Below are 26689 nucleotides of genomic sequence, written 5' to 3'. Positions count from 1 at the left end.
TTGTGGTCATTGGGGTGGGAGGGGTAGAGGTCACCTGGTACCCGGCACTGGAAGAATGGGGGGACAGAGTGGGATGGAGGTATGGATGGGCAGAGGTGGACAAAAGGATGGCCAGGGAGTTCTTGCACGGGCTATCTTAATCTTGGACAAAGGATTAGTACCACCTCCTGCATCTGAAGTCAAGAGGTAAACAAGCCCTGGCCAGCATCTCTCAGTGGGTTGGGTGTTGTTCTGCAGAGTGAAAGGTCACTGGTTCGATTCTGAGTCAGGGCACATGCCTGGGTTGTGGGCCAGGTCCCCAGTAGGGGGCGCATGAGAGGCAACCACACATTAATGTTTCCCCTTTCTCCCTCCCTTCCCCTCTCTAAAAATAAATAAAATCTTTAAAAAACAAAATAGAAGAAAACAAGTACATTTTCCAGACTCCTTTGCCACTAGGGGTCTGCTTGGGAAATAGATCCCACTCATTAGATGCCTCCGAACAACGTGGGTGAAAGAGATGAAGCTGCGGCCATTCACCAGCTGTGGAAGCTCCCGTCTTTCTGCAGCAGCCTCAGGTCTCTGGCTTTGCAGGGGTGCCCACCCCATGTCCCAGGCTCTGGGCCCAGCTTCCTGGGTGCTGAGAGCAGGACTGCAGGCAGGGCACTACATTCTGGAATCCAACAGTCCCAGTGGCAGCCTTCCCAGGGTTTTTCCAAGGACCTGATTCTACCTTAAATCCCCTTCTGCAAGCAGCTGGAGAAATTGGTTTCCTGGAACGGAGCGCTTCCAGACTTGCGACTGCTTGCCCAGATCACACAGTGAGTTGTTACTGGGGCTCGAGCCTGGGACAGACCGCCTGACCTGACCCGTAACAACCCCACTTGTCCTGGGCCCTTCTTCCCTTTCCTAGCCCACCAGCCAGGAAAGGTAAGACTGGTCAGTCCATGGGAACCCTCAGGCCAGGAGCCCAGGAAGCAGAAGAGGCCCTGCCCCCAGGACCCTAAGGCCCAAGCCTCTGGCCATTCGCCACTCAGCACTGTTGACTGCCACTCCTGTGGCTTCCGGGGGGCCAGCCAGGCAGAGGATGGGGACTCTGTGTCCTGTGCAGAGATTTGCTCTGACGGTGTGGTAACAGAAACCTGCTCCAGGGCGACGAGACATGATTACCAACCAGATGGGTGACTATTAGAAAATCACTCAACCTCTCTGGCCTACAGGTTTCCTCATCTGTGGGGCCCTGCCAAGCTGTCGCAAGGATAAAATGAGGCAACGTATATGAAAAACACCGGCCTGGTGTCTGGCAGCGGAGCTGGCCTCAATACATCAGAATCCAGAGTATCTTACGTATTTGGAGTAGGACCTAGAGGGGCTGACTCTTATCTGGGAAGATTCCTAGGATCACTGTAGGGGTTTCCCAGTTGGGGCGAGGAAAAGCCAGCTTGGTTTTAGCCTGGACCACAGGGACCGCCTCCCCCAGATCCAAAAACATTGCTAGCAGGCCCTTCTTGGAACTGGCTCCGACCCCAGACGGAGGGAGCCTCCCTCCCCAGGGAAGAGGCTGCTGCAGCCTCCTCACTGTTTCTAGTCTAAGCGCCCGGGGGCCAGGGGCCCTGCAAACCTTAGGAGTTGAAAAGCACTGGTCCACAGGTCAGGAGGCCCAAACCTAGCACCAGATTTGTGCCTAAACTGCTGGGTGGCTTTGGGCAAGGCCAGACCCCCTGGGAAGCAGAGCCGATGACTTGTTTCCTCCTGCTTCCTGGGGAGGAAGCCCTACGGCCTGGGGTTCCTACTCCAAAGGCTTCCTTGGAGCCTCTGACCCGACCCCCATGGTCCTGCTCCCTATTAGGGCCCAGAAGAAAATGAACCATGAGGGTCACTGGCAAATGTAGTTTTTAAAAGAAAAGAACCACAGGACTGTGTCCTGGTCTTCAGCTGACCCTCTTACACAGGACCCTCCCAAGGGCCACAGTCCTGTTTCCACCTGGCTCGGCCCGGGGTCAGAGAGCAGCTGCCAGCCCCCGGAGGTAGTCCCCGACCAGAGGCAGCACTGTCCAGTCATTGGTCCGCAGGACCACGGGCACTCCGTCCTCCTGGGCTGCCTCCAGCCGCAGCAGCAGCCTCGAGTCTGGGGGCAGGCGGATGGCTACGTGGTAGCTAGTGGGGGGCTGGGCTACCACCACGAAGGGCTCCAGGTGGCGGGACACCAAGGCCTCCAGCCCCAGTGGTCCAAGAGGGCACCACAGGCGACTCTCAGTACCCTCTGGCAGGCAGGAGTCCCAGAGTTCCTCAAAGAAGCCCAGCCCGGCCCCCTGAGGGGGCGGGGGGAAAGGCAGGAAGAGGTCAGCGAATTTCACAGGCAGGGGTGGCAGGTGGGCATAGCACGTGAGGCCAGTGGATTTGGTGTAAAGAGCTCGGATATCCAGCTGCGTGGGAGCTGGGCGCCGGGGCTGCAGGGGTAGGAGCAGAGGCTGGGTGGGGCGGCCAGGGCACAAGCAGGGTACGTGGACAGCCTCCAGGGGGGCACAGAGCTGTCCGTCCACTCTGAAGCGCAGCTCCAGAGAGTACACCGGCTCCAGCACCTCCACCAGGAGTTGCAGCACAGGTGTGGGGCCCTTGACCCTGTAGGGCCCCACACTCAGCCGAATCGGGGCCGGGGCCTCTTGCACCATCAGCGCCGTGGCAAAGCCCTGGTTCTCTGCCACCAGTGAAGAGGCCAGTGCAGGTGCAGCAAGTGAGGGGCCCAGAGCCACTGCCAGCTTTGGCTCGCACAGATGGCCCAGGAGGATGTAGTAAAGGCGGGCATGGTCCCGCCCATCAGGGTCCTTCAGCTGCCTGGCCAAAGCCTGCAGCAAGTCTGCCAGACCTTCCCTAACGCCCACCCGCAGCAGGGCCCGGCAGGCCCGCAGCAAGGCCTGCTGGAGGCCCCAGTCTGTGCAGTGGGCAGCTGCAGCGTGCAGGAAGCTGAGGGTGGCACTCTGGGCATCCTTGTCTGCCACTTTGGCCAGCATCTGCAGGTGCCAACGAAGGGCCTCATCTCCACTCGGCCTGGACACCACCTCTTGCTGCAATACCACTCTCAGGGGCTCCCCCAGCTCAGGGCCTACCCGATCCAAGAAGTCAACAAAATGGGGAGCCAGCGCAGGCCGGGCTAGGTAGAGTTGGGCCAGTCCGTGGGTCAAGGGTGTCAGCACTGTGGGCTGCCCGGCCAGGCAGCGAGCAACCAGGTATGAGGCCTGGAAGCAGAGTGTAGCCAAGGCCCGGGGGCCCCCACTCAGGGCTGCCCTCTGCTGTAAGCCGTCCAGGAGCTCCTCCAAGTAGTGCCAGGGACTCTGGCCCTGGCCTCTCCCCTCCTCTTCTCTGTTGTCAGCACAGAGCAGCAGGCACAGCAGATGCAGGCGGGCCAGGAGGGCCATCGGGTCGTGAAGGAGACTAGGTAGAAGGCCACGGCACAGCTGGGGCTCTAGCAGCAGTGGGGTGGCCTCCTCACCTGTGGGGCCCAGCGGGCAGTTCTCTGGGAAGCTCAGGAGGCAGTGCAGGTAGAAGAGATGGGTGGGCAGGGGCAGGGCTGGGTGCTGAGCGGCCACAGTGAGCCGGCGGAGCAGCAGGGCCTCGTCCTGGGCTGTGAACAGGGCCTCGCCGAAGGCCGCCTTCAGTGCCAGAACGGCGTGCAGCAGTGTCAGCTGTGCTGTGCCTAGCAGCCGTACCAGCTGCGGCTTGAACAGCACTGGTGGCTGTCCCCGCAGACCCCGCAGGGCCCAGCCCAGAAGCCACAGGAGCTGGGCCTGGGCCACAGGAGTGAGCAGGTACGAGGTGTCCAGAAGCTGGGCCACTGCAGCCCGCAGCTCCCGGGCCTCCTCAGGATCGGGCTTGAGTGCTGAAAGGCCACACTCATCTTTCTCAACTGCCGGCCAACTGGGCGCTTGGGGCTGAAGGTGGGCACCACCCTCTTCAGCAAGTGTCCAGTTCCAGGGGCCACTTGCAGTGGGAGAAGCCCTGACTGTGAGCAGGCCCTGCAGGCTGGCCCTGGCCCTAGCCTGTATCACCAAGGTGTTGCGCAGGGCCAGTGCCAGCAGCAGACTGAGTGGCTGGATCGGGCCCACCGGGCCCTCCTGCCCGAGCAGGCCCCGCAGCAGTCCCAGGCAGCCCCCCAGCAGCCCAGGCCTGCAGCTCTCCAGCTCCCGCAGGCACTCGTACGCAGTGGCCTGCAGGGGTCGCTGCTCCAAGGAGGGCCCAAAGCCTCGTCCCAGATCTCTGCCGGTAGCCAAGCCCAGCAGTAGGGGCAGGAGCCGGAGGGAGGCTGCAGAGGTGGGGCTCAGGGCACCTCCTGCCACCAGGACTGTGGTTGCTGCCAGCAACAGGGGCCGCCGCAGAGCTGATGGCCGAGGCGGTAGAAGGACCAGGGTATCCAACAGGGAGGTGGCAGCTGCCTCTGCTGCAGGGGCATCTGGCCACAGCTGGGCTGGGTACTCCAAGCTCAAGGCCAGCAAGGAAACCTGGGGGTAAGAGATTTGGAGAAGATGAAATTCAGGGCGCACTGGCTTCAGGTGACTATATGGGCCAGGGCGGGTGTGGTGGGCGTGCAGGGCCTACCTTGGTCTGTTCGCTCAGCTTCTCACTCCTTAGGTCGTTCAGCAGGTCACGACCCAGATCCTCACCCTCAGGACCTGCCATGAAGGCAGACGGGCTGGCCCGGAAGGCGCCCAGGCGCTGGGCCCAGGTTTCCCGGCTCAGAGGCCCCATGGTCAGGCACGCGGATCTTTGCAGGGAGGAGAGAGGAGGGCTCAGACCGGCGGCCTCGAGACTAGCCAGCCCTGAAGGAGGCACTGTCACTCCAGGGCCCTTTGCAGATCTCAGCCACCCTTGGATACGCGCAAATGCCGGCGGGGACCCCGCGCCTGAGCCCCGAGATGAAACCGAAAGGTTTCCAGGGTAACACGGGGGCGAGCCGCCAGGATCACCGAAGGGCAGAAACACGGGAGAGCAGGAGTAGGGGAACCGGGAGGGCCGCCCACGCGGGGTGCGTGCGGAGAGCTCATTAGACCGCCCGCCGGAGGCCGGCACCGAAACCACAGCGCCGCCCTGGTCTCCAGTGCCCGCGGTAACGGGCCGGCCACACTTACCTTGCCTGACTCAGCCGCCGCCGGCGCTCCAGCCAGCTGGCTCCTTCCGGGCGGCGGCGCGGGGCGGGGCGCGGGGCGCGTGGGAGGCTGGGCTGGGGCGGGGCCGGGCGGTAACGGGGCCACCGCCTTCCTCTCTCAACCCGCTGGCAGGTGCCGACTCGCCAGTTTCGCTGGGGCTGAGTAACTGTCCCGCTGCGTGCAGGCCCCCGTTCCCCGAAACCGCCGCAGGCGCGGGCAGGGGTGGTGAACTTGGATGGTCCCTGCTCCCGGATGCCCGCCCCCCACCCCCACCGCCGCCACAAGCAAGCTGCAATCCCAGGGCCTTTGGGCGACAGTGACTGCAGGGCTGGCGACGATGGCAACTAGGGGGCCTCGCACTGGCGCCCGAGCGCACTGCACCCTACTCCAGCCGCATGCGTCCTGTAGTGGTGGTGGGGGGTGTAGGGTGCAGGTCATGATACTCCCAGAGTGGCCGCTGGGGGTGTGCAAGGTGAGGTCTCAGGGAGCCCGCGGGAAGCGCGCGCCCGGGCGCTGGCAGAACCGGTTGGGCAGGTGCCTCAGGGCTTGGCTTCGCTTCTCTGACGCCAGCCCCGGCCCCCAACCCGCTGGGCTTGGGGGCGCGGAGCTGGCGCCCAGGTCACAGCGGGAGGAAGCTGCTGACCTTTGCCATAGGCGGCACCGACGATGGGTTATGGTCGCAGCAGCCAGGCCAGGGTAAAGCTGGAGGGACAAGACCATAAACCGTGGTGAAGCCAGAAAACAATGGGATGCAGACGTGCGGACCGGCAGGGCTGTCCTGTCATGAGGTCATGGAACAGCAGGCCTCGTTAGTACCACAGGAAACTTAGACCTCCACAGAAAACACCTGAGGCCAAGCGGTGCAGGAACCCAACACTCTTAAACTACAGAGGGCTGAAGCAAGGCCTTGTGGGGGTACCAAGACAGATGGGCCAGGGGCTTCCCTAGCAGCCTGTCCTGGGCTGGGGACCCAGGCTGCCAAGGCCCCAATGACCACAGGCTTCCAGGATACAGAACTGTGGGTGTCCAGACCCCACAGCCGGCTGGCCTAATGCCTCTGGCTCTAATTACCAGCTTTGAAGATGAAACAGACCTGAGCCCCCATGCTGGCAGCTGCCAACTAGTTTCTCACCTTCCTACAGGCTTCACGGGTCCCTCCCTCCCTCCCCCATCCTGCTGCCCTCCAGATGGGCGGTGGTAGAAGTGGAGGGGTGGCTGGAAAAGAGGCTATCTGTGCGCCAGAGGGACGGAGACAAGGATCCACCCTGAGGGACAGGCCCAGCTGGAAAGCCCGGTCCCAGCTACCCTGAACCCTGGCTCCATAGTTGACTCACAGGCGGCGGTCCCAAACCACTTCCCTCTAGGTGCCTCAGTTTCTCCATCTATAAAATGGGAGTGATGACTCCCGCCGAGAGGCTGCGGGGTGGGGCGTCCTGGCTAATTAAGCCTAAGATGAAAGAGGCGGGGATGAGAGCCCTGGGAGGGAGCCTGTCTGGTTTCCCTGTCTGAGGCCCAGAGGGTGCTGATAACTGCACATCCCAGCCCTCACCCCTCATGGGGAGGGAGGGCTGATTATTAAACCCCTTTTACAGTTGAGGAGACAGGCTTCAAAGGGTCAGGAAACCCAACGCTGGCTCTGGCCCCCACGTAGCCACTGGCAGCCACCAGCCTTTCTGAGCCTTGGCTTCTCGGGGCCCAGAGTCTGAAGGGGGTACACCCATACTCGTGGGGCCCAGTGCTATGGTGGGTGCATCCACATGGGCTCACAGCAGCCCCGAGGTGCCCAAGAATGGGTACCATTCAAAGACGGGGAAATAAAGGCCCAGAGAGATGCAGTCACTTGCCCCAAATCACAGAGCTCCTAAGAAGTGGAGCCAGGACTTCGGCAAACAGCCCCTCACTGACCCGGACTTGGGCCTCCTCCCATACCAGCTGCCCTCACCCCTCCTGGGTGTCCAGACCCTGGGACGGGCCCTGCCCTGTTCCCCGGTGGGAGCTGATGCCCTGGCACAGGCCAGGTGTAGAGCGAACTCGGCCACCGGCACCGAGGGCATGGATGTTCGGCCATCTGCAGGCAGCAGGCCTGCCCCTCAAAGGGACCTCCCGCTTACTGCCCACACCTCGCTGCTGGGTGTCCACCCTCCCCAATGCAGCCCAGTTCTGGGGAGAAAGTAAACACAAGGCTTAGAAAAGCGAAAGCCAGTTTCCTGAGGGGTCCTGAGCCCCAGGTTTGTCATCTGTAAAATGGGAGGTGTGGCCTTGGCCAGGTGGCTCAGTTGGTTAGAGCGCTGTCCCGATAGGCCAAGGTTGTAGGTTCTATCTTGGGTCAGGGCACACGCAGGAACCAACCAATGAACGCATAAGTAAGTGGAACAACAAATCAGTGTGGGGTTCTTTATTCCCTCTCCCCCGCTTCCTCTTTCTAAAATCAATATATAAAAATGTAAACCAGGGGATGTAACCCATACTCACAGCACTGGGACCTGGGGACACAGGGGTGTTTGAAAAAGAACATGCCAACAGTCGAGTTCACAGAGAAAAAGCAGAGTGGTGGGCGCCAGGGGTCAGGAGAAATGGGGGTGGCCGACGGGCGCGGGGTTCCCTGGGGAACTCTGCGATGACACCAAGACTTCTGGGCTGTTTACTGTAAGGGGGTGGGTTCACGGTACACGAATCCCACCTAAACAAAGCCACTAACGTGTTGTCAGAGAGGTCTCTCTTGTGCAGAACGTACACGGGGCAGGAGAGCGGACAACAAACATGTCGCAAAGAAAGTGGGACTGAGGGGACTAGGGATGAGGACTTGGCTGAGGTGGTCGGGGAGGCCTCTGGGGAAAGGGGACGTCTGGCTAAAACCTGAGCGACGGGAGGCAGTCAGCCATCAGGGAGAGGAACATTCTAGGCACAAGGCGTAGCAGAGGAAGGGCCTGAACTGGGACAGGCTTTGGCCTGGTAAGTGGACCGAAGGTATGTGGCGTGGCTGGACCCCACAGAACCAGCCTGAGTATCCCGGCCGGTTCCAGTATCCGAAATGGAAAAGGCTGCGAGAACGGTGAGGAAGAAATGCAGTGCGGCAGGTCAGACACGCGGCCGCAGGGGTGAGTCTAACCAGGCTTTCGGCTGCCTGCTGCAGGGCCCACGCTCCCCCCACCGCGCCCAACGCACCGCTCCCGAGGCTCCAGCTGGCCCAGGGAGCCCGCTCCTTTGCCCACGGCCCCCCAGTTCCTGAGGAGGAGCTTTCTGCCCATCTGCAACCCTGCACCCCATTTCTTACTAGGCCCTAAGGGGCCTGGCCCACCCTGGCAGGGGACTGAGAGGCCCACGGGCAGGAGCTCAGCAAGAAATGAAGGGATCAGAGCCACCCATGACACTTCAGTTTGTTAGGGGCTTTGTGAACCCCCACAGCGCTGCTGTCCAGCAGGGCTGGAAAGGCCACTGTCCGGGCCGAGCAGAGGCCTCAGTGGCCAGGGGCACTGCTGGCCTGCTTTCGGGCTGAGTCCATTTCCTAGGGCTTCTACCCTTCTGGGCGACAGCTCTGAGGAGCAGAGCTGGGACTAGGAGCCACGGATGTGTAAACTGAGGCCTTAACAGACTAGGCGGCTTGCCCACGTCCCCACTAGGGCACCTGAATGGCCCAGTGCTCTCGCTGCTTGTCCTCCCGGGGCATCTCGGGCTCCAGAAGTTGTCCGCCTGCAGCCACCACGCCACCCGGCCCCGCGGAAGCCCGCTCTTCCCTCCATCCCACCCTACCCTGGCTCCCCGGGCTGCTTGGGATGGCCAAGCACCAAAAGCAGGTACCAGCCACCACTCTTTGAGGAGCATGGTCCTCACTTGCCTGCTGGGGTTCCCCCTTCCTTCAACCCCTGTCCACCATGCCAACGAGAGGCGTCCACCCAGAACACCTGGAGTCAGCACTCACAGCTCTGCTGGCCGCCGGCCCAGGCCACTGTCTCCTCCTGCTCACACTGTGAGAGCAGCCTCCCTTCTGGCCGCCACCCCCAACCCCCGACACACTCTGTTCTCCCACGAACAGAGTCTGAGCCCTCCCATCAAATGGCACCTGATGTGCCTGCCGGCCCTGCCTCCGCTACCTCAGTTCCCCCTGCCTCCCGCTCCCTGGAGATCCCACACCGTCGCCTTTGCTCCATGGAGCGCTCTCGGCTTCCTTCTACGATGGGGCCTTCACCCCGGCCAGCATTCCATCCTTGGGTCAGGCTCTTCCCTGATCTGCGGAGCTGGCTCCTGCCTCTCATTCAGATCTCGGCGCCCCACCTGTCACTATCCCATCAGTAGTTAAAGCCCTGCGTCACACTAATTGTTTCCTTAGCTTTTTGTTTGCCTTGCACTACAGAATCCCCAGTGCCTACCTAGTACACAGCTGGTGTGCAACTCGCACTTATTGGCCCGGGTCAGGGAGCTCTGTTGGTTAGAGCATCGTCCCAGTACTCCGGGGTCGCAGGGTCGATCCCTGGTCAGGACACAAACAAGAATCAACCAACGAATGCATCAAGAAGTGAAACAACAAATCGACCTCTCTCCCTCTCCCGCCCCCTCTCTAAAATCAATCAGTAAAAAATGTTTTAAAAATGCCTGGTGACTAAATTAAGGAGTGAATGAATGATATCTAACTGGCTCTGTGCACACAGACCAAACAAAGCAAACGGCTGGAGCTCAGAGTTCAGCTCGGTGTCTGCCCAAGTTCACGCCCGTTGGTCCCAGAGCTGCCCATGAACCACAGGCCACACTCCAGCAGCCTATGGGTCAAATCTGACCCACATAAGTATTTTGTTTGACTCATTCTGTTTTTAAAAAAAATTGAGTCAACTTTCACATACAAATATGGATTTTCTGCCTTTCTTGGAAAACAGACAGACATGGCCATAGTGAGTTTCTGTGCTGAAATGACATGACTGTCACTGCCCCTCTGGACAGACACGTTCTCCACCATCCCCACCGCCCTCCAGTCTCTCCGACAGCCAGCACCAGTTGTGTTACCACCGAACTTGCACTACAGTTCTCCTTATAATAAAGACTCTGTGCCCTGGCCGATGTGGCCCTGTTGGCTGGACCACTGTCCTGTTTACTGAAAGGTCGTGGCTTTGATTCCCGGTCAGGGCGCATGCCTAGGCTGCGGTTTTGGTCCCCGGGTTGGGGTGCATACGGGAGGCAACCAGTTGATGTTTCTCTCACATTGATGTCTCTCTCTCTTTCTCTCTAAAAACCAATGACTGCATCCTCAGGTGAGGATTAAACAAAGAACTTTGCTCTGTAACTATGCCTATCCCAAACCTTGGAACATAAAAGTCTGAATGGGTCACATGATTTATTCAGTCAACAAACGTTACTGCTAGCCCACTATGTGCCGGGCACATGATAGGTATGGATATGGAGCAGCATGGATGAACATCCCTCCCTCCCTTTTGCGGGCCTCATTCCAGGCACTGTGTATGTAACTTTCTTCCAACAAGTGGAGAATTTGAGTTGCTCCCCGTCACTGCCCCTGGACACGAGAGGCAGACTGGTGTCCACAGTCACCCCTGAAGACTGGAGTAGAGTACTCACTAAGCACCTACTGTATACTAGCCCCAGCCCCCCAGGATCAGGTACAACCAAGGTGCTCACTAAGTATTTATTGAATGAATGAAATAAATACACCTCTCCCCTAGACACACTCTGTTAGCCAATCTTTCTTCGGAATTTATTAAAAAGATAAGCACACAGTAGATGCTCACTTAATGTCAGTTCACTGAAACAGTGCTGGCTAAGAGCAGAAGGTTGATAGGTAGGCAAGGGCTGCCTGAAGGCAGAGCCCTGGGAGAGGGAAGGGAGGTGAGTATTATTCTCCTCTGCCCCAGTCCACATTCCCCTCGCAGGGACTCTAGGAGGTTGGCAACAGGATTCTCTGGTGACAGAAACCAGGATTGAAAGGAAAGCCCCTTGGCTAAACATACAGGTTCCAGGAAGGAGTGGAGGAGGAGGTTTGTTTGCTCCAAAGGTCCACACTCCCCACTCAGCCCAATGCTCCGCAGAAGTCCTGTGGGGGGGAGCAAAGGCCCTCTGGAAGCCTCCCCAGCCCTTGAGAACCTATCCTCTTTGACTAGATGCCTTAAAGTCCTCTCTTAGTAGGCTACCCCTCTTTTCACTCATGACTTTCGAACTGAGCTAACTCATTTTTCAGACTCATTTCCTCCTAGTCTGTTCCACCAAACATTTCATGTGTGAGGAAAGTGTGTGTGTGGCAGGGGCTCTGAGACGTTTGTTTTCCATGGGGTAGGAAGAGAACTACAAAAAGCAAGGGGTCCCATCTCTGCCCTTACTATGCCATTTGGTAAGAGAAGCTCTGCCGAGGCCAGAGTATCACAGGGACAAGCCTCTTGGAAGCCACCAGGGCGTGGCAGGTTGGGAGGAGGGTGAGTCTTTCCAGCGGGGCCTGGGGACTGGGCAAAGCGTGATGAATGGCTGCAGGGCAGGGGTGGGGGTCTCAAGCAGAAACTCACCAAAAAGTGGGCTATGGGGGGAAGCTGACGTGAGCTGCCTTCCCGGCTGGGCTTGACTTCGTAAGGAGCCCGCGACCCTTTAGCCTTTTTGCACCTAAAATCCATCCATTTGGGACAAATATGTGGGTTTTATGCGTGTGTAACGCATAAAGACCCTGGGGTCTTTCAGGATCTCGGTGGAATCAGAGCAGTTTTAAACACCCCTTCCTCCACGAAGCCTTCCACACTTTCCGGCCGGCGTTCAGCGATCTTCGCTTTCTATTGCGGTGCCTGTCCTCCCAGCGGCCGACGCACTCCTGCGGCCCGGCGTGCCCTCCCGCGCGGAGCCCGCGCCCAGCAAATAGTACCTCTGGGTTGAACCACGAATCGCTCAGCCAGGCCTTTGGAATCCTGGGCCACCTGGACCCAGGCAGGGTTCAACAAGTGTGGGCCGGGCCGCCCGTTCCCGCCCGACGGTTTCGTGCCTCCCCAGGCACCCGGGGCGCGCCGGGCCGGGCTGGACCCAGTTGGGCGAGTTTCATTTCATCACCCCAGAGCGTGCGAGCGCCGGTGCAAATAACGTTGCCTCCTCCCCTCCCCTGCTCCCTCCGAAACTCCCAAACTCCCGTTGGCGAACGCTGCACCCCGGCGGGGAGGTGCGCGCTGGCGGCGGCCCGGCCGGTTGGGCAGCCGGGTGCTGAGTGCCCTGCACCCGCCCCCCGCCCCCGCCCAGCCACCCCGCCCAGGCCGCGAGGCCACCTCACCAGCAGCGGAATGAAAACCGGTTGGACAGGTAACAAATAGGTGGGTTGTCACCGTTATTTCCCAACGCATGCGCTCTAGTTCCCCGGGCCACTCCAAGCTAATTAGCTCAGATCACCCCTGCTCCCCGCCCCAGCCACCAACACACACCGCCGCGAGCCAATAAAGCGTGAACCCGTCCGTCCGGCTCGCACTTTAAGACTTCCCGAGCGGCCGCGGGGGACGCCAGTGAAGCCGAGAGACGCTTACCTGTCGCTCACCCCTCGTCCGGTGCACCTGGCTGCAGTGAACCTCTTTTCCGAGGAGTTGGATACGCGCGCGCGGAGTCCGGGACACGGTCTCTTAGTGGAACCCCGGGGCGCTTTGGCGACTCCTTCCCTGACCTGCCCCCTCCCCTTGGCTGTCTCCAGCCCGGCTCGGGAAACGTGGGACGGCGCCGGCTCTGGTTACGGAAGCGGACGGTGCCGGGCTATCGGGGTTCAAAAATGCCTCGCGCTTTTCTGGTGAAGAAGCCGTGCGTCTCCACGTGCAAGAGGAACTGGAGCGAGCTCCCAGATGAGGAGCGCGGCGAGATCTACGTGCCAGGTGAGTCGCCGGCCCGCGAGCCCCAAGCCCCTCGCTGCCCTCCAGCCTGAGGCCCCGTCGAAGCGGCGGACCTTCGGGCGCAGTGGTGCGAACCTGGCGACCCGCGTAGTTGGAGCGCCGGATTTAATGTTTAAGCGGCCGCAGCCCCGTTAGCCCGCGGCACGGGGGGAGGGGAGGGGAGCGAAGGGGCGGCGGAAGGAGATGCCGGGTGGAGGCTGGGGCTCCTGGTGGGGGCGAGAGCGGTTCTCAGACCCCGCGGCGGGTCCTAGAGCGGGCCAGTCCGAGACGGGTCAGGGGGATGCCGCCCTCCCTCCACCACCCCGAGTCGCGGCGCAGGGGAGGCAACGGGGTGTGTCACCGCTTAGGGGGACCCTCTACTCTCGCGTCGTAAATCCTGAGAGTCGGGACTTTTATGAGGCGGGAAGAGGGCACTGGAGCGATGCCACTTTGGGGGGGGGGCAGGGAGCGAGCTGGAGTTTCGACTGAGATTTGTGAAGACTGTATAAGCCGCCTTCACTGATCGCCCCCTCTTCCCCAGCACATTGGTGGCCAGAAGGTCGCAGTGAGGGTCGGGCCGGTGGGGTGCGCAGAGACCGTGGGGAGGGCACTGGGCTGTACCCTACTTGCCTTGAAGACAGAGGTGGGATCATTTCCTAACGCGCCTCCTCCAACCTTGTGGAGAACACAGTTGAGCTGCAAGTTGTGTTAAGGAGTCCGCCCCGCAAGTAGGGGGCGAGGCCTGGGGGAAGCTCGTGCACCCAGTTTATTTCTGGAAAGCGCCTTGACCGTGGCGTCGGAGTTACTTTGAATAAGTAACCTGAGTTGTTTCCTCCTCCCGCGGCATCTTCCGCAGCCCGGAGAACGCCGCTTCTCCTAGTGGCTCCCCCGCCCCCACCAAAATCTTCCGTCTGGAGAAATCCAGTTTCCTTCCGAACGCCCCCTCCTCAGGCGTTGGGGGTGGAGGGGGGGTGTAGGGAACACCCAGTCCAGCGCCTCCAAGGGGGCAGAGGTTGTAATTAACCAACCGACTCTGACCCTTGATCCGCTGGCTCCCTGGCACCGCCCCGGGCCTTGTGGAAGAGTGTTGAAAAGAGGGCCGTGGTGGCCCTCTCCTACCTCATTTTCTCTCCGGAACGCATTTTGGAGAGGGTGGGTGTAGTGATGAGATCCTGGAGGCCTGACCCACCAGGGTGCAAAGGCCTGAGGCCCTGGGGTGTTTCATAGCCCAACCTTATTTCAATCCCTGAGACGCTTTTTCTGTAGCCTCCTTAAAACAAGGGAATCTGTTCCCTGGCTGGTGCGGCTCAGTTGGTTGGAGTGTTTGCCCCTACACCAAAGGGTTTCAGGTTCAATCCCTAGTTAGGGCACCTACTTAGGTTTCCTGTCCATTCCCCCATGCAGAGGGTCACGGATCAGATGTTTTTCTCCCAAAAAGCAGTGAAAAAATGTCCTTGGGTGTGGATTAAAATTTAAAAAATAACAAACAAGGGACTGTGCCACAAGTCTCTGGTGACGCTGGTGGGTGGGCGAGACAAACAGGGAGATCAGTGGCCCCTCACTTGAGGTGGACTGGGGTGCGGGCCAGGCTTCTGTTCAGTTTCTTGCTGCCCTGAGTTCCCCGGCTGGGGGCTGGCGCTCGCTCACTCGCCAGAAGGGCCTGGTGAGGGCCGTGAGCTGCTTCCTCCCTGCTGCCTCCACCCTCACCTGTGTTTGACTTGCTGCTTAGCTGCTCCTTGGGATCTGATAAACTGAACTTGGACTGTGGTAAAGGTGAGCTGAGAGCCTCGCTGGAGGCTCAGTGTGCAGTTATTTTTAGTTTTATTTCACGTCCCAAACAGGAGCAGATCATGTGTTGGCTTTTACAAAGGACAAAGAAATTCCGTTTGCTGAAATCATTGACTTCTTTCGCCCTAGTGATTTTCCCCATCACCATGCTGGTGGCCACAGTGGGAGTGGCAGCGGAGAGCTTCTGGGTGTCTGTGTCACCCGCTGCCACCGTCCAGGTGAGGGGGCCCTGCAGGCCATTCTGCAGGGTGGCCCCCCGGACGCTGGAGGCAGGTGTGACCTGGAGGGTGCATGCAGGAATTGTGGCACACACCCTCCTGGCTCTGGCAAGGGGTAGTCCTGCGGGGTCAAGTAAAAGGCAGAAATTAAAGAACTTAGTTTTGCCTCAAAAGTCGTGGCTCACTGGAGAGTTTTCCCATAGTTTTTGGAAATGAGAAATGGAATGTTCTCAGGCTACGCTCGGGTACCTCAGATGGCTGGAGGGGTGGGGGATGTTTTGTAGTGGCCTGTCCCCAGGCTGGGCAATCTGTCACCAGCCGACTGTGACCCCAGGAGCCAGCTGGGCACGTTTCCTTCACCCGACTCCACAGACTGGGCACGTTGTGACTAGCTAAGCGTTGACCCCCGCTGTGCCCCAGAGAGAGGCCAGGGAGGGCAGGAGGCTCGGGTGGTGCTGGAGGTCCGACCTTCCTGCCAGGGTCCTCTGCGACCCCAAAGCCTCAGAGAGCTCCTGGAAGGAGTTTCCTTTACTGACTCGGGCGCTGGGCCCCACCTGGCTGGCTCCAGGGCCCCAGTCTGACTGGCACTCCAGCCTCACCCTGAGGCGCAGTTCTAGAGGTCCCCCCACACTGGGACAGAATCTTTTCCCTGGGCCTCACTCCTTCCAAAGCCAGGGAAAAGCCCCAAAGTGGCTGGAGGGCTACGGGGGTGGGGGGGCGGCTCCACGCAGGCTGGGAATGGAGAAGGTGCTTGCAGTGAAGGTTAAAATGCTAACCTGTTTAGGCCCTTCACTCCCCTCTCCCCACCCCCTGGTGGCTCAGCGGTTCTCCTTTGTTATGTCAATATTGACTGTGGAGTGCTGGGAGCAATGCAGGTTTCTTGAGGATGAACCCAGCCACCTGTACCCAGGGGCTAAATTCCATTCCTTGGACTGAAGGGGAAGCTCCGAGCAGGTCCTCCAGGCCCCCTGCTCACAGTGTGCAGTCTCCCAAGGCCAGAAAGGCTCCTGAAGGCAGATGGATCCTGAAAGCTGGAATGACGCCCTCCTAGCCAGGTGCATCCCCGGGGCCTCTTCCAGACCCCAGACCCCAGCCACCAGCCCGTCTGCCTCAGAGCCTCTGCTGGCTGTTCTGCCAGTTCATCAGCACACGCACCCCCACCTCACCTCCACCCCCAGAGGCCAGCAGGCTAGAGACTGGCGATTCCTCAGCCTGGCCCCTGTGGGGCAGTGTGGGGACCTCAGCCATGCACTTTCCAGGCCAAGTTAGAAAGGCAGGTCAGGGTCCCAGAATACACGTGTGGGGCAGGGAAAGACCAGCCTGCTGGTGATGATTCCTATAATTCCTGGGACGTATTGGCAGTGAAGGACGCATAAGCCATGCTCTCCAGGAAGCGAGGCCGGGAGGGTAGAAAGCCAGACAGTGGATGGGGACAGCAGACCATCTTGGGCCTGGGCAGTGGGTTACATGGGACTCCTACCTGCCCCATAGGGTGCCAGGGCCCAAGCTCCCAAGCTGTTTGTCCTAACTTGAGTGGCCCAAGGCCAACTCCTGACCATTTGTCCCAGAAAGAGAGCTGGTGAGGGCAAGCCCTCTGGGCACAGGGAGGACCGAGCAAAGTGTGGACTTTGTTGCTGTCGGGGTCCCTCCTGAACACCGTTCACCTCCAGCAGGTCTCGTATGGAGTCCCACGGGGATGCTCGCTCCGTGCTGGACCAGGAGGGCGGGAAGCAGGCAAAGGGAGCGTAGCCCCCTGCTGCTGGCCGGGGCTGTGTGAGGGCCGTGGGGCGCCATTTCAACCTCACGATGGACGCGGCATGAGAAGTGGTTGGGAACAAGGTAAAGATAATGCCTGAGAGAAAAACTTGGCATTCACAGAATGGAAATGCCAGGCCAGAGACAGACCCATTGTGTTTCCAGGGCTGCGGCCTTGGCAGTTGGCTGGCACTGGCTTTCTTTTGGGCATTGCCGGCTGACCTGGTGGGGCTGAAGGAGACTGGTACAGGCCCCCTGCCCTTGCTGATAAGGGTGTCGGGCTGCCTACGGCCAACCGGGCTGTGCTTGCCCAGCGCCAGCTCATCACCAGCCCTGTGGTCATATCAGGTTTCCTCACGTCTGCTTCACTTGCCATCTTTCTCCGGAGAGCTGGGGACCAGCCCTGGTGCCCAGCGCCAGCCTGAGGCCTTAGATGGAGCAGGGCTCATACTCTGTCTGGTGTTCGGGCCAGTAGCTTTCAATCCAAAAGAGATGGGACTTGCTGAGGGTGAGGGAGGGGAAGGCCCTTGGGTGGGAAGCGGCTCAAGGTTGTACAGGTGGAGACAAGTTGGGCCAGCAGAAGGGGAACCTGCAAACCCCCCAGGGAGTGAGGAGAGGGCCAGGGCGGTTTGGCCTTGCCACACTTCACAGCTGTGGGCGGGCAATGAGTAGCCACAGTGGCCACCGCCTTGCCGGAAACATCTAATTAGGGGACAGAGCCGCACAGGCAGGGCCCAACCAGTTCTGCTTCCTGCCTCCTGCCACTCAGTGATACCGGTGACAGGAGCGGCACGCGGATGAGCCTCCCTGTGCGTGCAGCAGCATCAGGGACGCGCTCGTGGGGGCGGTGGGAAGACAGGTTTGGCTGGTGGCTGCGATGAGGCAAACAGCCCCACCCTGGCAGTCCGGCTGCCCGCTCTGGAGGTAGAGGGGTAGAGGGGCACAGAGGCCAGGCCAGAGGGGGCTCACAGCGTCCCCAGTCCCTCGACACCTCCATCTCCAGGTTTTGGTGAAATAAAAGAGGCAGGCTCACCATCTCCTCCCGAACTGGCTTGGACCTTCGGAACCCGAATATGAACCCCCCACCCCCCCATCCACTGGAGCAAGGGAACCGAGAGTAGCAGCTCCCTCACTGCAGTCCTTGTGCAGGAGGTTTGGCCCGGCCCAGCTCTCCTGAGCCTGGCTCACGCCCTCTGACACTGAAAGACAGAAGAGGGTGGACGTTTCTGTTTGTCTCTGCCTGGATGGAGACAAACCGCCCCCCTCCTATATGTGCAGACCACCGTCACTGCAGCAAGAGGGACCCCCAAGAGCTCAGGACTGGCTTCTAACCACTGGGGACTCGGGGAGGCGCCACACCAGCTCAGAGGCCAGGCGGGGGCCAGGCACCGGTGAATCAACTCCCAGAATGAGGTGGCTCGTTAAAGTCCCCCGGACAGACGGACGCCAGTGCCTGCAGAACGGGTTCTGGGCGGCGGGCTGGTGCATCTTCCCCTGTCGGACCTTTGTTGTGTTTTGAGGGGGCGAGAGCCCGGGCCTCTCCCGAAACTGTGTGGCTTTGGTGCTCTCCTGTTCACCGGCCATCAGTGCGTTCCCCTGCCTTCCCTTCCCTCTTTCCGCCCCCAGCGGGCCTCGCCGCAGTGTCCCGGGAGAGCAGGTGAGGGCAGCGGCCCCCTGCCCTGGGGCCCGGTCCACGCTGGCTCACCAGCTGTGGGCAGCCAGGTCCCAAGGACCTGACACCCTAGTTCGACCCTCTCAGTCCCTCTCCCTGAAGCTCGTTCATTCTTTCTTTCTTGGCCTCTCTTGATTTTTCCTTCTGAGGCTTGGAAAATGTTCCCCACGTATGGATTTCAAGTACAGAGCTTAACTCTTGTGGAAGAAAAATCTTGACTAAACTGAAACACTGGATTGTTTGCCCCAGCTGTCAGTTCGAGACTTGTTTCCTCTGTGTCACTCAGAACTCTTCCTCCTCCTCCCTCGTCAGGACTGGGGCCAGGCCTCCCCGGCCCCGTTTGGTGTGAGGTGTCTGTCGCAGGGAGTGGCTGTGTCAAAGGCTGCCAGGTATCGGTGCTGCGGAGGGCGGGAGCCCAGCCCTCACGGTGCCACACAGCGGTCCCTGCTGTGGGGAAGGGTTGCGCAACAGCCGGGCAGGCGGCCCGGGAGACTGTTACGCAGCATCCACCTGCTGCTCCCTGACCTCCTCCCTGCTCCACCCCACCTGGCCTGTTTGCCTGCCAAGCTGGGCCCTCGGGAGTAGGGAGCCTGGAGCCCTGGTGGGCCACAGTGGCAGGGACTGGTCGGTCTGGAGAAGGAAGGGGCCAGGAGCACCCCTCCCCCAAGGCCAGCAGTTCAATCTGCCTGGGGGAGAGGCCAGGAGTGGCCCAGGCCACCAGGAACCCTTCTTGGGCGGGGACCAGTTCCTGTGCGCAGGGCCTCCCGTGGTGCCCTTTGTCCAGGCAGGAGCATGGACGAGGCCTGGAATCCAGAGGGACTGGCCCAGGTGGGGTCGGCAGACAACTCTGGAGGGATAATTGGTAGGGCAGGTTTGGTCCTCCCAGTTCCGCTAAGACACAAATTACTCAGCGGGCAGACCTGTGGGTCGTGGCGCTTGGCTGGTGTCACCTGTAATCACCCTAATGGGGCAGCAGGGAGGTGCAGCCTGTAGTTGGGCTGAAGGGAGGCCTGCTCTGCCGCATGCCTGTGAGGGGTGGGATGGAGGCTGCAGGTTCCGGCCAGCTCGTTGCCAGGGAGCCTTCCCGAAATACTATGGAATCCTCGTTGTCTCCACCAAGCCCCTTACCCGGCTCTCCTTCTCTCTGCAGTCAGCCTGGGCTTCTGTTCAGCACAGCCCTACCGGGAACCGGAGCCCTCGGTGGCTGAGCCCCCTTCTTGTCCCCTGGCTTTGGACATGAGCCTGCGGGACTCCAGCTATAGCGTGGCTTCTGGACCCTGTGTGGTGGCCCAGCTGCCCTCTGAAGACATGGGCCGCTTGGCAGACGCCCAGAGCAGAGACCATGGCTTCTTGCGCACCAAGATGAAGGTACTGACCTCACACTGTCTGGAGGAGGGAGCTGTGCTGGCAGCCCTGTGTGCAGCCTGGAGGGTGGCACACATGAAACTAGGTAGACACTGGCCCTGGTCCTGGGTCCAGGCTTCTGCAGAGAAAGTGAACCTCGCTGGGGCCCAGAAAGGGGTTGGAAAGGAAGAAAAGTGGGTCCAGTGTGAGAATGACTGGCATGTGCCGGGAAGAAGCAGTGGGGTTCCAAAGACATTTAACCCTTTGGAATCCATTCTGGGACTCAAGGAGAGCCCTAAGGAAAGCCACCTCTTTACACTGAAGTCCTGGCAAAATCAGGGAGACGGGGGGGCCAGTTTAGCAGCTTCTCCTAGCCCCCTGTCTGGGCTGCAGTGCAAGTGAGGTCTGGAGTCTGCTGGGTGGCTGACTGCCCACCTTGCCCAGGTGTGCCTCTTGTGATAGCCCTGGAGGCCTTGCATCTAGGGCAGGCCTGGCGGGTGTCCCGCTGTGCTCAGCAGTGGAAGCAGGAAGTTGTGCACCAGGCAACGGAAATGCCGGTGCTTTCGAGGAGCGTGCACAAACAGCAGGGTTGTCCCTGGCTGGACCTGCCTTCTGGAGAGCTCCAGAATGGGGAGCACCTGCCAGAACTGGTCTAGTTGAAGGGCTCACAAAGCACTGTCCTGTGTGCCAAAAGACTGGGAGAAACTGGCAGGGGCACTGTTCCTTCCTCTGTCACCTGCAGAGGCCAAATGTGTGTTGTAACTCAAGGGGAACCACCGAGACCTATGCCGGACTGGCCGGAGAGCCAGCATAGTGCTCCTGTCCCCTGCACAGTCCCCCTCCCAGCCTTGGGCCCCAGTTAGTAGAGAGGGGGGACAGAGCCCAGAGGCTGCGGGAGAGCCGGTGTGCTGGAGTGACTAGCTGGCAACAGCAGGCATGTAGCCAGTGCCCGAGCAGTGCAGGAGGAGGGGGAGTGGTGTGGCCAGGTGCACTCGGTGCCCAGGGGCCCAGGAGGCATTGCCAGCAACAGGCATCCCACAGAGTGCGAGCAACCTCAACACTAACGGAGGTGGAGCGCTGCGACCGCATCTCCACTGCTGGATAGATTTGAGATTTGCTGTAATTGCAAAAAAGAAAAAGGAAAATGCTTATAAGCGAGAGAGTTATTAGAATAGCAAAGGGACTCAAACCATACCACGTCAGGCCTGGCTCAAGTAAAACCAGCAGCCGGGCTGCCCCGGGGGCGCCTGCGGGCTCACAGTGGCGGCCTCAGCCCGGGAAGGCTGCCCGACAGACCACGCCGCCCCGTCCTAAGGCGCAGAATGAGAAAGTACAGGGAAGGGTGTGGGCTCAGTGGAGGGAGAACTTTCTAGCAGGTACAGCTGCTGAGGATGGATTGGGCTGTTTATGTAGGGATTTGGCTGCTCATCTCCAGAAAAGACAGGGAGTCCCCTTGAAAGGGGACTCGGGAACCGCACAGGAGGCAACACTACCTGAAGGTTCCTCCAGCCCAGTCTCCGCTCGTCTCTGTGAGCCGTGGCACAGACATGTGGCCTCCGGGTGGGCAGCGCTGTTCTCAAGGGGCCTGGGGTCGGCATTTGTGGCCTCCCAATCTGCCAGTCTGCAGTCCCAGGGCTGGGTAGCTTACAGAGACTGTCCTTGCCCTCAGGTGACTCTGGGGGACAGCCCCAGTGGAGACCTCTTTACCTGCCACATCTGCCAGAAGACCTTCACCTACCAGCGCATGCTGAACCGCCACATGAAGTGTCACAACGATGTCAAGAGGCACCTCTGCACCTACTGTGGGAAGGGTTTCAATGACACCTTCGACCTGAAGAGACACGTCCGCACCCACACTGGTGAGTGGAGCCCCGAGGGTGGGTGCCTGCTGGAGGCCACATGGGAATCTGCAGCAAGGCCTGCCGTCTGGGAGATGGGCAGGCTCCGGGAGGGGCGTCTCGGAGCTCAGGCCAAAAGTGCCCCTCAGCTTGGCAGTTAGGTCACCTTGTCCCCAGAGTCAGGCAGCATGGCCTTTCTGTGTCCCGGAAGCTGCCCCGGGTCCCTGATGCCCAGCCCTGTCCTCCTTGCAGGCGTGCGGCCCTACAAATGCAGCCTGTGTGACAAGGCCTTCACGCAGCGCTGCTCGCTGGAGTCTCATCTCAAGAAGATCCATGGCGTGCAGCAGAAGTACGCGTACAAGGAGCGGCGGGCCAAGCTGTACGTGTGTGAGGAGTGCGGCTGCACGTCCGAGAGCCAGGAGGGCCACATCCTGCATCTGAAGGAGCACCACCCCGACAGCCCGCTGCTGCGCAAGACCTCCAAGAAGGTGGCCGTGGCGCTGCAGAACACCGTCACCTCCCTGCTGCAGAGCAACCACCACCTCTGAGTGGCCTCGCCACCCTGCTGCTGGGCCGGCCACCCTCCTGCGGCCCCTTGCTGGAACACGTGCCCCCTCACGCCCCGGACTCACCTCTGCTTGTGTTCGCATTGGTGTGTGACGGGTGGAGGCTGAGCCGAGCCCGGGCAGATGTAAGTCTGGGGTGAGGGGCAGGCTGGGACTTCCGTCCCAGAGGAGGTGTGGCAGGGCGGCCCTGTGACCTTCCCCCTGGAGCACAGGGGCGGGGAGTGCTGGCCCCTCACCGACGGCAGTGACAGGATCACTGGCAAAAAGCACTCTGAACTACCGTGGCAGCAGCGGAGCAGGTGATGACCTGCTTGGCAGTGGTCCTAACGCCCAGGGCCGCCGGGGCTCGGCCCTCCGAGGGGATGCGGACGTGGGCGTGGCTTTGATCTGTGCGCGTGCGCACAGAGGAGGGCTTTCCATATATCACCTCATTTTTTAAAATCAGTGACAAGATGCCAAGGAAACTTTCCTTTTTTTTAAGATGGCAAATGTACAGATATTAATATATTTTTGGTGCCAACGATGACTATTTTTAAGTGAGAACAGAGCTGGCTTATCTCCCTCCCCTTGATGTCCTATTTATCCAAGGATTTTACACCCCTGGGCTGAGGCTCTGGGGCAGCCGCCCCGTCCCACTGCAGGGTGCTGCCTGCGGCGTTGGGCCTGGGTCCGTCCTCTGCTGGGGGGACCCACCACCCCGGCAGAAAGGGCAGCCTATCTCGTCTGTTCTTCCCTCCCGCACCCTACCTCGGCGAGCCTGGGCCTCCTCATCTCCTGATGCCAGACCTTTTGTGGAACAGCTCACCGTTCTGGGGGTCAAGGACTTGCCCAGCTAGAGCTTGAGGGGTGAGCCAGGTGGACTGCATCTCCAAGACGGCCGGCAGCGCTGAGGAAAAACCCCTAGGACAACAGCCAAAAACTGGACAGAGTGTCAACCAGACACATCAGCAACCTGGGGAGGGAGGACGGTATTAGATGGCTAGTAAGTTAATATTTGTAACTTTCTTTCTGACAGTTAATAAGTTATATTTGTAGCTTCTTTTCTGTTTTTGGAATAGCAAGGCTGGGTCTCGAGCCCCTAAGGAGAGAGCTGCCATCTCTGGGCCTGTTGGCTCCACCTGAGGCTCCCCTGGCTTGGCTGGGTTTCCTGTTAATAACAGGAAAGGAGGTTGGGCCCAAGGGGAGAGCTGGGCGGGGGCGGGAGCCAGCCTGCTGGGCCGCCCCTGAAGCCAAAGCCCAGGCAGAAGGAGCCCAGGCCAGGGAGAGCAGCAGCGGCACAGGCCCCACCGAGGGCCGGGGCCTCGCCTACTCCCTCCGAATGGAAGACTCTTGTTTTACTTTAGAGCGTGTGGGAGTTGCTGTGTTCTGGAAGTGCTATAGGATAAAACAACATGATCTGGAAGCTTTGTTTGTTTACATGTGTGTATCCCTGTGTTCGTTGCCAACCGGAGGGTGTCACAAGGCTCTGTGTTATCTATTTTATTTTGTAACCTTCTCCCCAGCTATTAAAATCAAAGAAACCTTTTCTGTCTCTGCTTTTTCTTCTTATAGGTCTCTTCTTCCACTTGCATGAAAATTCATCAAAAATGATTGATAGATTCTACTCAAAGCTTTACCCTTTCACGGTTACCAGTGGCCTCAGACAAGGACCTGACCCAGACAGATAAAGCGGTCTGCTTCTGGTCTGGGCAGTCAATGCCTGCTGACCCCGGGCTGCGGCGGGACCGCCCCCCACCCCGCACCAGCCACGGGCCTCTCTTCACCTGCCTCACGCTCCCACATCCTGACACATGCTTGGCTCCCCACTGGGCTGCTGCCTTCCCTGAGGGTCCAGCCTGGCTCTTCTTCCCAGCAGCCTGCTAGGACCGCAGGAGGAAGAGCCACTTCCCAAATAATAGGACACAAAGTTCATGTCACTTCTGGGCCAGAAACCTAGCTGTAGGGAGGGCCCCGCCTGCGTAGCACTTGTCCTGTGCCAGTCATGCTCGAATGTAATCACATTAGCTCACTTGATCTTCCAGCCACCCTCTGAGGTGTGGGGTATCAGCACCTGGCAGAGCGAAGGTAGGCAGGTGGCCCAGAGTCTACCAGCAGTGGAGCTGGACCCAAGCCGGACGGGCTCGGGCCTCTGCTGGGAAGCACTGTGCACATCGCGGGGCAGGGACCTCGAGGCGATTCAAAGTAGAAGGAGGTTTAGAGCTGACCCGATCTTCCCCGTTACCTACCCAGAGTGTCTCAGGGAGACCTGCTTGCTCTGGGGATGCGGGAACCCAAGTCCCAGTTCAGTGTTCAGTCCCATTGCTGCCAGACAGACGTGGAGGAGGGGGGGAGGAGGGGGGAGCTGCAGGCCTGGGCCCTTGGCGTGAAGTCCTGGGAGGGAGGCGTGAGGAGGGCCGGCGCTTTGGTGCTGTGAGAACAGAACACACCGATCTGACCTCTCAGGCTCCCAGAGAGCAGCTCTGAGAGGTGGCAAGGGCCACTAAGCAACCTTCTGTCTCTTCGAATAGCCAGGCACAGAGGACGCCTCTTCATCTCTACAAGCCCCAGTGTGAAGGGCTGACCAAATCCTACTTTTACACGTCCCAAGAGGAGCGGAGCCCCTTGTTGGGAACCCAGATGATTGACTGCTATGTAAACTTCAGGAGGAGCTGGAGACAAGCTTCCGGGAAGCCAGAGTTGGGGATGGGGAGGGGTCCTAGGACTCCCTCTGGGCTCTGCTCTCTCCCACTCCTCAGAAAAGCTCAAGGGTGGGACACCACTCGGACGAGCCCCTCGTCAGCAGGCTCAGGCTGGCCCCATGTTAAGAGCCCATAATGATCGCTAGACTTCGTAGGATGGGTGCCACAAGGGGAACAAGGGAAGCCTGGGAGTTCCCCCACTGACCGGGAAACCGGCCGGTCCAGGGGAGGGAGGTGGTTAGTGCAAGTCAGTGTACAGCCGAGGACAAACGGTGTGGCCGGGCTTCAGATGCAATGAAACCCGAAAAAGAGTCTTGTAAATGAAAGGACAGACTCTTAGAAGCAATGGGACCCAGCAGGGCTGGGCAATGGAGGATCCGAATAAAACAAATGAAGAAGGAAGCTGTTTTGGGGAGGAAAACAGGAGCCAGGAGGTGGGCAGAGGGCCTGCCTCAGAGACACCGTGGGCTGGGCTCCAGACTACCTCAATTAAGTATCGAGATAACATAAATTGTAATCTTTTCGCTGGTGGAGGGCCCTGCCTTCAGTTTGTAAAAAACACAACATCTGTGAAGCAGAGTCCAACAAAACGGGTGTGTCTGCGTCAGCCCCAACGATCTGAGTGCGTGTGCCATTGAGTCGGTCACCCAAGGGCATGTTTTGACCCTGCCCAGGTGCCAATAAGAACTGGTAACAAAACAAGATTATAAGAGAGAGGGGAGCTGGCTGGGACTGAGCAAGAGGGTCTTACTGAGAATGAATTTTTTAAAAGATTTTATTTATCTTTAGAGGAGGAGGGAAGGAGAGAGGGAGAGAAATATCAATGTATGGTTGCTTCTGGTGCACTCCCTGCTGGGAACTGGCCTGCAACCCACAAATGTGCCCTGACTGGGAATCGAACCGTGATCGTCTGGTTCACAGGCCCACGCTCAATCCACTGAGCTACGAGAATGAATTTTTAAACCAAAAAACAAAGCAACCAAGTGCAGGGTGGGGGAACTTTACAACGAGAAGTGCTATAAAGGTGTATACTTTATATTTTTATGTATTTTCTATGTTTTATACAATGAGCATATATTATTTTTACAATCAGGGGAAAATTAAGTTATAAACAATTTAGGGGGTTTTAGTCGATTGGAAATTCAGCATGTCAACAGGGAGATGGGGCTGCCCCCCGAAAAGCTGCCGGGGTCTGGGACCATAACAGAAGTGTGGCGACGAGGCCGCCTCCCTCCGCCCCGGGCTGCTCGCCGGGCCCTGCTGGCCGGGGAGCAGACACAGACGGGTGAGGCCCAGCCCTGCCCGGCTGTCTGTGTGGCCTTGGGCAAGTGGCCTATCCTCTCAGTTCCTCATCTGTTAACTGAGGTGGGTTCCGGAGTTCAAAAGTCCTTCTCTATTATAAAGACTCTCTGTCTCTAGCACCCCCCCCCAATAAAGCCATTTAAGACACTCCCTGACAAACCACAGCGGTGAGTGAGGAGGAGGCTCTGAAGGCTGAGAAGCTGACCTGCGAGTGGGAACATGGCTGCCGGGTTGAAGCAGAAGGAAAGGCCATTCCAGCGGTTCTGGGGCAGAACCTGGGCCAGGAGGGGAGGGTCTGAGGGGAGCAGACTCCCCTGCAGGGAGGTGCGCACACACACACACACACACACACACACAGACACTGCTTGTCCCGGTGGGGGGAGGGGGAGGGCAGGGCCTGGGAGCTGTCACTGGCCGGCCAGGCCTGGAAGCCTCGAGTTAGCAACCCCTATGGGACTCTGGCATGGGGTTGAAGGCCCAACAAAAGCATCTTCAAGGTTCTTTCCACCCACAAAATTCTAAAAGGTCGGAACAAAGTCTGATGGCCACGACTTCCAGGCTAAATCGGCTCCCTACTAGAGCAGGAAA

At 59.5% G+C, this 26689-nt stretch overlaps 2 protein-coding genes across 3 annotated transcripts; one reads left to right on the top strand and one right to left on the bottom strand.

Moving 5' to 3' along the window:
* Nucleotides 1-1855: 1855 nt before the first annotated feature.
* Nucleotides 1856-12683, bottom strand: AP5B1 (adaptor related protein complex 5 subunit beta 1). Of its 2 annotated transcripts, none has more exons than XM_037135380.2 (3): nt 12608-12683; nt 4573-4738; nt 1856-4475 (listed from the first exon to the last, which is right to left on the bottom strand). In XM_037135380.2, the coding sequence occupies exons 2-3, from the start codon at nt 4720-4722 to the stop codon at nt 1980-1982; spliced, it is 2646 nt and encodes an 881-aa protein (XP_036991275.2). In that variant the 5' UTR covers nt 4723-4738; nt 12608-12683; the 3' UTR covers nt 1856-1979. The 2 variants fall into 2 exon arrangements, with proteins under 2 accessions (XP_036991275.2, XP_053515228.1); XM_053659253.1 differs by lacking the exon at nt 12608-12683 and adding an exon at nt 5103-5734.
* An 89-nt stretch (nt 12684-12772) lies between these two features.
* Nucleotides 12773-23632, top strand: OVOL1 (ovo like transcriptional repressor 1). The gene is made up of 4 exons (XM_037135381.2): nt 12773-12943; nt 19524-19741; nt 21387-21576; nt 21808-23632. Exons 1-4 carry the CDS (start codon nt 12844-12846, stop codon nt 22101-22103), a joined length of 804 nt encoding a protein of 267 aa, XP_036991276.1. The 5' UTR covers nt 12773-12843; the 3' UTR covers nt 22104-23632.
* The last annotated feature ends 3057 nt before the right edge of the window (nt 23633-26689 follow it).

The sequence above is a fragment of the Artibeus jamaicensis genome, unplaced genomic scaffold (assembly GCF_021234435.1).
Source record: "Artibeus jamaicensis isolate MK-2021 breed Jamaican fruit bat unplaced genomic scaffold, CSHL_Jam_final scaffold_614, whole genome shotgun sequence".
Lineage (NCBI taxonomy): Eukaryota > Metazoa > Chordata > Mammalia > Chiroptera > Phyllostomidae > Artibeus > Artibeus jamaicensis.
The sequence above is the reverse complement of the archived record's forward strand: the minus strand, read 5'-3'. Positions and strand labels throughout refer to the sequence as shown.